General features: G+C 48.9%; 1 protein-coding gene across 1 annotated transcript in view; it reads left to right on the forward strand.

Annotated features, from left to right (window-relative positions):
• GKAP1 (G kinase anchoring protein 1) overlaps nucleotides 1–13,008 on the forward strand; it is a 282,106-nt gene that overhangs the window by 36,852 nt on the left and 232,246 nt on the right. The window contains exons 3-4 of the mRNA XM_030193693.1: nucleotides 1,463–1,606; nucleotides 4,088–4,165. Of these exons, the coding sequence (XP_030049553.1) occupies nucleotides 1,463–1,606; nucleotides 4,088–4,165 (222 nt within the window). The remainder of the gene's footprint in view (nucleotides 1–1,462; nucleotides 1,607–4,087; nucleotides 4,166–13,008) is intronic.

The following is a 13,008-nucleotide window of genomic DNA, read 5'->3' on the forward strand; positions in this document are numbered from 1 at the left end:
CAATGACCATCCAGGTCACAAGTACCTGGCAAAATCCCAAAACAGTACAATACATTTTGTGCTGCTTATCCCAGAAGTAAGCAGTGGATTTTCCCCAAGTCCATTTTAATAATGGCTTATTGACTTTTCTTTGAGGAAGCTATTCAAACCTTTTTTTTAAATCCCGCTAATCTAACTGATTTTACCACATTCTGTGGCAACGAATTCCAGAATTTAATTACATGTTGAGTGAAGAAATATTTTCTCCAATTCGTTTTACATTTACTACTTTGTAGCTTCATTGCGTGCCCCCTAGTCCTAGTATTTTTGGAAAGAGTAAACAAGTGATTCACATCTACCCATTCCATTCCACTCATTATGTTATATACCTCTATTATGTTGCTTTCTTTGCCACCGCAGAACACTGAGCAGAGGGTTTCAAAGTATCGTCAACTATGACTCCTAGATCCTTTTCCTGATCGATGACTCTTAATGTGGAACTTTGCATCTTGTAGCTATAGTTTGGGTTCTTCTTTCCCACATGCATCATTTGGCACTTGCTCACATTAAACATCATTTGCCATTTAGATGCCCAGTCCCCCAATCTCGTAAGATCGTCTTACAAATTTTCACAATCTTGCGATTTAACAACTTTGAATAACTTTGTGTCATCTGCAAACTTAATTACCTCACTAGTTATTCCCATATCTAGATCAATTATAAATATGTTGAAAAGCAGCGGTCCCAACACAGACCCTTGAGGAAACCGTACTATCTATCCTTCTCTGTTGAGAATACTGACCATTTAACCCAATTCTTTGTTTTCTATCCTTTAACCAGTTTTTAATCCACAATAGAACACTGCCTCCTAGCCCATGTCTTTCCAATTTCCTCTGAAGTCTTTCATCAGGTACTTTGTCAAACACCTTCTGAAAATCCAGATACACAATACCAACCGGCTCACCTTTATCCACATGTTTGTTCACCCCTTCAAAGAAATGTAGTAGATTGGTGAGGCAAGATTTCCCTTCACTAAATCCACATTGGCTTTGTCTCATTAATCCATGCTTTTTAGTCTGTTCTGTAATTTTGTTCTTTATAATAGTCTCTACCATTTTGCCTGGCACTGACGTCAACATGTTCTGTCTAACACACCTTCTGACAGTGTAATACCTATATGTCCGTGGTCTCTATGCCTCTTTTAGTGTGAGGCTATTGGCTGAGTAAGCTATGTATGTACATATTCTCGAACTTCACTGTTGACCGACATGGTCTAGAGCGCCACTGCTTGGCTAATCAAAATACTGATCAATCTGTCACTGCATGATACCCTTGAGGGGCGAATCACAAGAACTATTTTATTTCTCTGTCTCCATCTTCTGGTAGATGGGCATAACTCAACAGTCTGGACTGGTGTCCAGTAGGACTAAAGGAAAGAAAATTATCAGGTAAGACATTTTTCCTTTGTGCTTTTTCCTTGCAGCTCAGAAACCTCGCTTTTAAAAAGATTCCTCAGAAATCAACCCAAGGAAATGGAGTTGTTCAACAGGAGCAAACTTTACATAGAACAGTGTCTAAAGATTCTCAGGAAGAAAACTGGCAGGAGTGGCAACAAAAAGATGAACAGGTAAAGCCTACTTTTTTTTGGCGGGGGGGGGGGGGGTGGCAGGACGTCAGAATAAATCAGACAAAAAATGTAACTATTGTGACAGATTTGTTTTACTGATGGTGTTCTGAAGGCAAACATATCCTCGTGGGTAAGTGAACATTGATTTGTTGGGAAATTGTTGACTTAAAGCTTGGGCAAAAAGAGAGTTTGCATTTAAATTTTGTTTTAACTTCCTTAAAAGCCAAAAGATTAGTTATTTCTTTGTTTAAAGTGCTTTAAGAGAAATAGTCATTGGTTCCTTGTGTATCCACCCTTACTTTATAGTGTTATCTCAAGAAGACAAAAAGGGAAGTTTTTCACAACAATTTGTGACTTAAATAGATTAAATGTAGTCCCTTTACGTAGGACTGCATGAATTTAAAATTGCAGTTAAGGGAGAATCTGCACAGTTTTGTTTGTTTTTTTGGGTAGGAACAGAACTGTGCAGATTCTCCCTTAACTATTTGTTTTTATTGGTAAGGCATATAATTTGCTCCATTGGAGAGATGTATTGGCTCCTCATATTATACAATCTAATATATGCCATGATGGTTCTGGAGCATCACAAGGCTGATTGGTCCCACCTTTTACGATGAAGGGTTTTTCAGAAGATTTGGGAACCTGTTTGGACAATGATGCCTTATCGTGCATGTAGTTGGATTCGCAATTGTTCATAATATCTGTTTGAGTCACTCACTCCTAGTCAATTTAGTTAGTTTCAAACCTGTATAAGAATGCATCAGGTCTGAAACCTTATTGTTTACAAAGGAAGGGGGAAGGGAAAAGTAGGGGGGCTGTGTTAGGCTTGATAGGGGAGGGCCGGGGGAGGAAAATTTATATCAAATAGGTTGTTGTTATACAATCCATTTATGGCTATTATCAGTTCATTTCCAGTAATTATGTTTGTATTTACTGCTTTTCAGTAAAGATGATTAAAAAAAATGTTCTCCAAGAACAAGCAGGCCCTATGTATTCTCGCATGCAGATGACTTCATTCGATGGAGACCAGTGCAGACACTGCCTTGCACACATAGCTTTTAGGAAAGTTCAGACAGCATCTCACTGTACATGCATGGGTACCTCAGTCTTTTTTTTTCCCCACAGACATGTTTTTCCAGTCTCTCTTCAGCGTGTATTTCCTTCAGATTTCGAGTGCCTTCCCGTGCAGGTTTGGTGCTTTTTTTTTTGTTTGTTTTCCTGAGTAGCTCCAGTAGAGTATAGCTGCAGTCCAAGTAACCATCTAAGACGATCTTCTGGTGGGATGAGTCCATCTGGGTTATGCTCTACATTGGCGTTTGGAGACTACCAAATTGCCCACTGAGAGCTTCATTCATCAGCTCTCAGCACAAACAGGTACATGTAGAGGAAATCTCTGCCCTTCTCAAGGCCAGTGCTGTCAAACTCATTCCACCAGGGGAACAAGGGAAGGGATACTAGTGTAGGTACTTCCTTGTGCCCAAAAAGGTGGGAGGATATCATCTCATCCTAGACCTAAGTACCCTGAACAAATTCCTGGTCAAAGAAAAGTTCAGGATGATTTCCCTGAGCACCCTTCTCCCCATGATTCAGGAACAAGATTGGCAATGTTCTCTGGACTTAAAGGATGTTTATATGCACAGTTCAATGCTTCCCAGTCACAGGAAGTATCTCTCGGATTTTGAGTAGGGAAGCACCAGTACCACTACCACAATCTGCCTTTTGGCCTTGTGTCAGCTCCCAGAGATTTACCAAGCAGACTTGGGAGTCTGTTTTTCCCTGTCTGGACAATTGGCTGGTCAAGTGCATGTTGGAGGAAGGTGCGCAGGCATCCATGCAGAGAATTATTTGGGTTCTAGAGCTAATAGGGTTCGTTATAAACTACACCATGTCCTACCTGAAACCTGTACTGAAATTGGAATTCTTAGAAGCCCTTCTCAATATATAGTGCAAGCTTGGGCTTTCCTACCACAAGCGAGGGTGGATGCCTTGGGGGTGCTCGCCTTGCAAGTCCACAGTAGCAAGCAGGTCACAGCTTGGCAGATGTTGAGATTGCTGGGCCACATGGCCTCCACTGTGCACATCAGTCCCATGGCTCGCCTCCATTTGAGAAGGGGTCCTGTGGGCTCTGGCATCCCAGTGGTCTCAAGCTATGGGGAACATAGAGGATGTCATCCGAGTTCCTCCAAAGCTAGTTCACTCCCTGCTGTAGTGGAATGTGCTTAGGAAAGTACAGATATTTGCAAAACTTAGTAAATATTTTGCTAACAGATAGAAGATTTACTCTGTGGGATGCTGCCAGAACTTTCCTAAAGCTATTTGTGCTAGGCAGCATCTTCACTGGGCTGTGTCGGATGATGTCACTCACACGTGAGAATATTGGGCCTGTTGCCCTCGAAGATCACTTGCTACAGGTGAGTAATGTCGCTTTATGGGGTTATAGTGCAGCAGTAAGTTTATATTTTTTGTTTGTGTTTCCTGCAGCTAACATCTGAAATGTTTGAAGCAGATCTTGAGAAAGCTTTGTTATTGAGTAAACTAGAATACGAAGAGCATAAAAAGGTACGGTTCTTACAGTTTAGGAAATGCCTTAAAAACAGGCTGTGTTAGTAGAATACTAACAAAGCAACTCTTCATAATGCCATATATAATTCTCTGCTTTTTGAAGTCTGCAGGGTATTTTTGTTGAGGGAAATGGGGACACCTGAAGCTTCCACAAATGACTAGTATTTTTTCCTCCTTAATCTGTCACAAGTACTTGTGCATTCTGTGTGCAGGGGTAAAGGAAAAGGAAAAAAAATTCACCCAAGAGTAAGATTTAATAATTTAATACACCACTTTTTCCAGAAGCAGCAGTGACGTAGAGGGCAATTCTGTAACTGGGTGCTGATTCTGTGCGCCGAGCACTAATTCTGTAAATGTATCTATGCACTCAGATTCTGTTATGGAACATAAGTATCATTTATCGTTTATTTACTAGACCGTCACTTTTGCCATACTGGGAAAAACCAAAGGTTCATCAAGCCCAGCATCCTGTTTCCAACAGTGGCCAATCCAGGTCACAAATACCTGGCAAGATCCCCCAGAAGTACAAAACATTCTATACTGCTTATCCCAGAAATAGTGGATTTTCACCAAGTCCATTTAATAATAGTCTATGGACCTTTTATTTAGGAAGCCGTCCAAACCTTTTTTAAACTCCGCTAATTTAACCGCCTTTACCATATTCTCTGGCAACGAATTCCAGAGTTTAATTACACGATGAGTGAAGAAACATTTTCTCCGATTCGTTTTAAGTTTACTACATTGTAGCTTCATCGCATGCCCCCTAGTATTTTTAGAAAGCGTAAACAGACGCTTCACATCTACCCGTTCAACTCCACTCATTATTTTATAGACCTCTATCATATCTCCCCTCAGCCGCCTTTTCTCCAAGCTGAAGAGCCCTAGCCGCTTTAGCCTTTCCTCATAGGGAAGTCGTCCCATCCCCTTTATCATGTTTGTCGCCCTTCTCTGCACCTTTTCTAATTCCACTATATGTTTTTTGAGATGTGGTGACCAGAATTGAACACAATATTCGAGGTGCCGTCGCACCATGGAGCAATACAAACTCATTATGATATCCTCATTTTTGTTTTCTATTCCTTTCCTAATAATACCTATCATTCTATTTGCTTTCTTAGCCGCAGCAGCACACTGAGCAGAAGGTTTCAACATATCATCAACGACGACACCTAGATCCCTTTCTTGGTCTGTGACTCCTAACGTGGAACCTTGCATGACGTAGCTATAATTCGGGTTCTTTTTTCCCACATGCATCAGTTTGCACTTGCTCACATTAAACGTCATCTGCCAGACTTTCCACCGGGGCTGGAGAAGGGTTTATTTGATAGATGGTCGGCACAGGGGATTACTTTGCTAGAACATTTAATGAATGAAGAGGGTGTTCTGTACAGTTTTCCGGACATGCAGCAGAGATTCTCTTTAGCCACTAATGATTATTACACATATCGACAATTGCATCACTATTGGTTCAGTATGGACCAAGATGCACTAGGCACAAGGTTGGGCTCTAGGCTTCGAGGTTTTTTGAAAGGGGATGCACACGGACAGGTGTCAATATCGAGTTTACATAAAGTATTAGAGTCCCTTAGCCCCCCCCCCCCCCCCCCCCCATGCCTATGAGATACTTGAAAAGACATGGAGCAAAGACTTGGGATATGAGCTGAAAGGAATAAATTTTGCAAAATTGATAAAAGATATACCAAGACAAGTGGGAGGGGCAGAGCTGCAGGAGAGTCAATACAGGGTAATTCACAGGGGGTACATATCACAATCACAAGCAGTAAGGGCAAGATGGATATCTGATGCTCAATGTCCTAAGTGTCATAGTGATAACACTTTTTTGCATGCATTTTGGCGATGTGATTGAATAAAACACTTTTGGAAAATGTTACAGAAATATCTTGAACAACTATTGGGACATATGCTGCTTCCCTCCTGGAGGGGAGTGCTTTTGAATAAAAGCAATGCTTATGGAATCTCAGACAAAAATCAGGAGTTATTCTTGTGTAAGGCCCATGCAGTGGGGAAAAAATGTATACTCAGACATTGGCTGCAGGCTGAGCCACCCTCCTTTTGGTACTGGAGAAATAGGTTCCATGAGCTAATGCTCTGGGAGGCCAGGGAGGCTTACGGTAACCCAAAGAAAAGAAAGATCTTTGTTAATATATGGTCTAAATATTTACAAAATATCTCCCACAAGGCTAGAAGTGCAGTGCTTAACAAATTGGATACATCCTAGATAGTGAGACATCCAGCAGATATTTGCTCCAGATTTTGGGCCGGTTAAGACCTGTAATAGATATTGCTAGTATAATTACCATGAAATAAGTAGATAAAGTTCTCCGAGGACAAGCAGGCTGCTTGTTCTCACGACTGGGTGACGTCCGCGGCAGCCCCCACCAACCGGAAATAAGCTTCGCGGGACGGTCGACACGCAGGGCACGCCCACCGCGCATGCGCGGCCGTCTTCCCGCCCGTGCGCGACCGCTCCCGCCAGTTACTTTTTTTCCGCGACTGAGAGAGTTGTGTTTTCCCCTCTCTCTCGTTTCAGCCGCCGGATTTTTTCGACCGCGTTTACGCGGATCGTCGCTTTTGGCCTGTTCGGCCTCTTCTTCTTTCTCTTTTATTAAAAAAAAAAAAAAAAAAAAAAAAAGAATTTTGCGCGTGTGGAGCACGCGCTCCTTCTTTTCCCTCGCTTTCTAGCGGGGCCGCCTCGTTGCGGCCTAGTGGCCGCTCGGTCGGTTTCAGTTTTCGTGGTGTGATTTTAGCCACCATTGCCGACTTTGACTTCGCCGACGCGATTTTTCCGTCGATGTCCTCGAAGGTCCCGAGTGGATTTAAAAAGTGTGGTCGCTGCGGCCGGCCGATCTCGCAGACCGACACCCACGCTTGGTGCCTCCAGTGCCTCGGGCCGGAGCACAATCTCAAGTCGTGCGTTTTGTGTCTCGGTCTCCGGAAACGGACTCAGGTTGCGAGGCAAGTTCTGCGGGACCGTCTTTTTGGAACTTGCGCCGGCCCCTCGACGTCGCCCTCGACGGCATCGGTATCGAAGACCGGTTCTTCGGTACCGGTATCGATGCCCGAGACATCGGCACCGATGGCAGCGACCCCAGGAGAACAGGTCCCGTCGGCCCGCCGGTCCGCCGGCGAGAGTGGGGTAGAGAGACCGCGTGGGCAGTCGGCCCCGGTCACTCCCTCAACTCGTGAGCCACGGGACCGAACCCTGTCGGACCCGGTACCCCGAGACCGAGGGGGATCGACCTCCTCCTCCTCCATGCCCTCCGGCACCGGTGACGTGCACCGGAAAAAAGACAAGAAGCGCCGTCACCGGGAGCCCTCGGTGCACCCTGAAGAGGAGTCGACGCCGAAGCGTCATCGCAGAGAGGAGAGATCTCCGTCGGTGGTGGAGGTACCGACGCGTCGGGGTTCCGGCACCTCGGTGCCGTCTCCTGGCCCCCAGCAGCTTCCGGCACCGACACCCTTACCGGCCCCACCGCCTTTCCCGGCAGCGGGCCTGGACGAGTGCCTCAGAGCCATCCTTCCGGGGATCCTGGAAGGGCTGATGCGCCAGGCTGTGCCGGCGCCGGGGGTGCTTGCGCCCTCGGCGCCGATGACTGTGGCGCCGGCGAGCTCTAGCCCGGCGCCGGGGCAGTCGACACCGCCGCCGCTTGCGGTGCCGGTCTCGACAGCCACGCAGGTGGAGTCCCCGTCGACGTCGATGGAGGGAGCTCCGTCCCCGCCGGCGCGGGAGTCCACCGCTCGACGACACCGAGACCTCGGTGCCTCGACGTCGAGCCGGGCCCGGTACCGGACGCAGCTACATGAGCTAATGTCCGATACCGAGGATGAGGACTCGTGGGGGGAAGAGGAGGACCCGAGATATTTCTCCTCAGAGGAGTCTACGGGCCTTCCCTCGGACCCCACGCCGTCACCGGAGAGGAAGCTCTCACCTCCTGAGAGTCTCTCCTTTGCCTCCTTTGTGCGGGATATGTCTATAAGCATTCCCTTTCCCGTGGTCTCTGTGGAAGAGCCGAGGGCCGAGATGCTCGAGGTCCTCGACTATCCATCACCACCTAGAGAGTCCTCCACGGTACCGCTGCACAATGTCCTGAAGGAGACGCTGCTCCGGAACTGGGTGCGACCACTAACTAATCCCACCATTCCCAAGAAAGCAGAGTCCCAGTACAGGATCCACTCTGACCCAGAGCTCATGCGGCCCCAGTTGCCCCATGACTCAGCGGTCGTGGATTCTGCTCTCAAGAGGGCACGGAGTTCGAGGGATACCGCCTCGGCGCCCCCGGGGCGGGAGTCTCGCACTCTGGACTCATTTGGGAGGAAGGCCTACCAATCCTCCATGCTCGTGACCCGCATCCAATCTTACCTGCTCTATATGAGCATCCACATGCGGACCAATGTGCAACAGCTGGCGGACCTGGTCGATAAGCTCCCGCCGGAGCAGTCCAGGCCTTATCAGGAGGTGGTCAGGCAGCTGAAGGCGTGCAGAAAGTTCCTGTCCAGGGGGATTTTTGACACCTGTGACGTGGCATCTCGTGCTGCGGCCCAAGGTATAGTGATGCGCAGGCTCTCATGGCTGCGTGCCTCTGACCTGGACAACCGCACCCAGCAGAGACTGGCTGACGTCCCTTGCCGGGGGGATAACATTTTCGGTGAGAAGGTCGAGCAGATGGTGGACCAACTGCATCAGCGGGAAACCGCTCTCGACAAGCTCTCCCACCGGGCGCCTTCAGCACCCGCCCCCACGGGTGGGCGTTTTTCCCGGGCACGGCAGGCTGCACCCTATTCTTTTGCAAAGCGTAGGTACAACCAGCCGGCCCGAAGGCCTCGCCAGGCACAGGGACAGCCCCAGCGCGCTCGTTCTCGTCAACAGCGTGCGCCTAAGCAGCCCCCTGCGCCTCCACAGCAAAAGCCGGGGACGGGCTTTTGACTGGATCCACGGGAACATAGCCGCCCTACAAGTGTCCGTACCGGACGATCTGCCGGTCGGAGGGAGGTTAAAATTTTTTCACCAAAGGTGGCCTCTCATAACCTCCGACCAGTGGGTTCTCCAAATAGTGCGGTGCGGATACGCCCTGAATTTGGCCTCCCTGCCTCCAAATTGTCCTTCGGGAGCTCAGTCTTTCAGCTCCCTTCACAAGCAGGTACTTGCAGAGGAACTCTCCGCCCTTCTCAGCGCCAATGCGGTCGAGCCCGTACCACCCGGGCAGGAAGGGCAGGGATTCTATTCCAGGTACTTCCTTGTGGAAAAGAAAACAGGGGGGATGCGTCCCATCCTAGACCTGAGAGGCCTGAACAAATTCCTGGTCAAAGAAAAGTTCAGGATGCTTTCCTTGGGCACCCTTCGGCCAATGATTCAGAAAAACAATTGGCTATGTTCCCTGGATTTAAAGGACGCATACACTCACATCCCGATACTGCCAGCTCACAGACAGTATCTCAGATTCCGCCTGGGCGCACGGCACTTTCAGTATTGTGTGCTGCCCTTTGGGCTCGCCTCTGCCCCACGAGTGTTTACAAAGTGCCTCGTGGTGGTGGCGGCGTATCTACGCAAGCTGGGAGTGCACGTGTTCCCATATCTCGACGATTGGCTGGTCAAGAGCACCTCGGAGGCAGGAGCCCTCCGGTCCATGCAGTGCACTATTCAACTTCTGGAGCTGCTGGGGTTTGTGATCAATTACCCAAAGTCCCATCTCCAGCCTACTCAGTCTCTGGAATTCATAGGAGCGCTGCTGAATACCCAGACGGCTCAGGCCTACCTTCCCGAAGCGAGGGCTACCAATCTCTTGGCCCTGGCTTCGCAGACCAGAGCGTCTCAGCAGATCACAGCTCGGCAGATGTTGAGACTTCTGGGTCATATGGCCTCCACAGTTCATGTGACTCCCATGGCTCGTCTTCACATGAGATCTGCTCAATGGACCCTAGCTTCCCAGTGGTTTCAAGCCACCGGGAATCTAGAAGATGTCATCCGCCTCTCCACCAGTTGCCGCACTTCACTGCTCTGGTGGACCATCCGGACCAATTTGACCCTGGGACGTCCATTCCAAATTCCGCAGCCCACGAAAGTGCTGACGACGGATGCATCTCGCCTGGGGTGGGGAGCCCACGTCGATGGGCTCCACACTCAGGGTCTGTGGTCCCTCCAGGAAAAGGATCTGCAGATCAACCTCCTGGAGCTCCGAGCGATCTGGAACGCACTGAAGGCTTTCAGAGATCGGCTGTCCTGTCAAATTATCCAAATTCGGACAGACAATCAGGTTGCAATGTATTACGTCAACAAGCAGGGGGGCACCGGATCTCGCCCCCTGTGCCAGGAGGCCGTCGGGATGTGGCGTTGGGCGTGTCGGTTCGGCATGCTCCTCCAAGCCACGTACCTGGCAGGCGTAAACAACAGTCTGGCCGACAGACTGAGCAGAGTCATGCAACCGCACGAGTGGTCACTCCATGCCAGAGTGGTACGCAAGATCTTCCGAGCGTGGGGCACCCCCTCGGTGGACCTTTTCGCCTCTCAGACCAACCACAAGCTGCCTCTGTTCTGTTCCAGACTTCAGGCACACGGCAGGCTAGCGTCGGATGCCTTTCTCCTCCATTGGGGGACCGGCCTCCTGTATGCTTATCCTCCCATACCTTTGGTGGGGAAGACCTTACTGAAGCTCAAGCAAGACCGCGGCACCATGATTCTGATCGCGCCCTTTTGGCCCCGTCAGATCTGGTTCCCTCTTCTTCTGGAGTTGTCCTCCGAAGAACCGTGGAGATTGGAGTGTTTTCCGACTCTCATTTCGCAGAACGACGGAGCGTTGCTGCACCCCAACCTCCAGTCTCTGGCTCTCACGGCCTGGATGTTGAGGGCGTAGACTTCACTGCGTTGGGTCTGTCTGAGGGTGTCTCCCGGGTCTTGCTTGCCTCTAGGAAGGATTCCACTAAAAAGAGTTACTTTTTCAAGTGGAGGAGGTTTGTCGTGTGGTGTGAGAGCATGGCCCTAGAACCTCGTTCTTGCCCTGCACAGAACCTGCTTGAATACCTTCTGCACTTATCAGAGTCTGGCCTCAAGACCAACTCAGTAAGGAATCACCTTAGTGCGATTAGTGCTTACCATTATCGTGTGGAAGGAAAAGCCATCTCTGGAGAGCCTTTAGTCGTTCGATTCATGAGAGGCTTGCTTTTGTCAAAGCCCCCTATCAAGCCTCCTGTTGTGTCATGGGATCTCAACGTCGTCCTCACCCAGCTGATGAAACCTCCTTTTGAGCCACTGAATACCTGCCATCTGAAGTACTTGACCTGGAAGGTCATTTTCTTGGTGGCAGTTACTTCAGCTCGTAGGGTCAGTGAGCTTCAAGCCCTAGTAGCTCATGCTCCATATACCAAATTTCATCACAACAGAGTAGTGCTCCGCACCCACCCAAAGTTCCTGCCGAAGGTGGTGTCGGAGTTCCATCTTAACCAGTCAATTGTCTTGCCAACATTCTTCCCCAGGCCGCATACCCGCCCTGCTGAACGTCAGTTGCACACATTGGACTGCAAGAGAGCATTGGCCTTCTACTTGGAGCGGACACAGCCCCACAGACAGTCCGCCCAATTGTTTGTTTCTTTCGACCCTAACAGGCTAGGGGTCGCTGTCGGGAAACGCACCATCTCCAATTGGCTAGCAGATTGCATTTCCTTCACTTACGCCCAGGCTGGGCTGACTCTTGAGGGTCATGTCACGGCTCATAGTGTTAGAGCCATGGCAGCGTCAGTGGCCCACTTGAAGTCAGCCACTATTGAAGAGATTTGCAAGGCTGCGACGTGGTCTTCTGTCCACACATTCACATCACATTACTGCCTCCAGCAGGATACCCGACGCGACAGTCGGTTCGGGCAGTCGGTGCTGCAGAATCTGTTTGGGGTGTAAATCCAACTCCACCCTCCAGGACCCGAATTTATTCTGGTCAGGCTGCACTCTCAGTTAGTTGTTCTTCGTAGGTCAATTTCTGTTGTTTCCTCGCCGTTGCGAGGTTCAATTGACCTGGGTTCTTGTTTTGAGTGAGCCTGAGAGCTAGGGATACCCCAGTCGTGAGAACAAGCAGCCTGCTTGTCCTCGGAGAAAGGGTATGATACATACCTGTAGCAGTTGTTCTCCGAGGACAGCAGGCTGATTGTTCTCACCTTCCCTCCCTCCTCCCCTTTGGAGTTGTGTATTTCATATTTTTTGCTAGTCATTCAACTGGCGGGAGCGGTCGCGCACGGGCGGGAAGACGGCCGCGCATGCGCGGTGGGCGTGCCCTGCGTGTCGACCGTCCCGCGAAGCTTATTTCCGGTTGGTGGGGGCTGCCGCGGACGTCACCCAGTCGTGAGAACAATCAGCCTGCTGTCCTCGGAGAACAACTGCTACAGGTATGTATCATACCCTGTAAAGGAGTAAAATAAAGGGGAGCTTGGGGGGGGGAAGGGGGAGGAAAGGATGTAAAATAATGATGATGATGTTAGACTAGATGCATATGTACAATTATGACATGACTGAATGTTTACAAAATGTTTGACTTTATTGGTTTTGTTTGACGTGGTACATCATCAATAAAAACCGTTGAAATATAAACGTCATCTGCCATTTAGTCGCCCAGTCTCCCAGTCTCATAAGGTCCTCTTGTAATTTTTCACAATCCTCCCGTGATTTAACGACTTTGAATAACTTTGTGCCATCAGTAAATTTAATTACCTCGCTAGTTACTCCCATCTCTAGGTCATTTATAAATATGTTAAAAAGCAGCGGTCCGAGCATAGACCCCTGGGGAACCCCACTAACTACCCTTCTCCATTGATAATACTGACCATTTAACCCTACTCTC

The sequence above is a fragment of the Microcaecilia unicolor genome, chromosome 2, assembly GCF_901765095.1.
Source record: "Microcaecilia unicolor chromosome 2, aMicUni1.1, whole genome shotgun sequence".
NCBI lineage: Eukaryota > Metazoa > Chordata > Amphibia > Gymnophiona > Siphonopidae > Microcaecilia > Microcaecilia unicolor.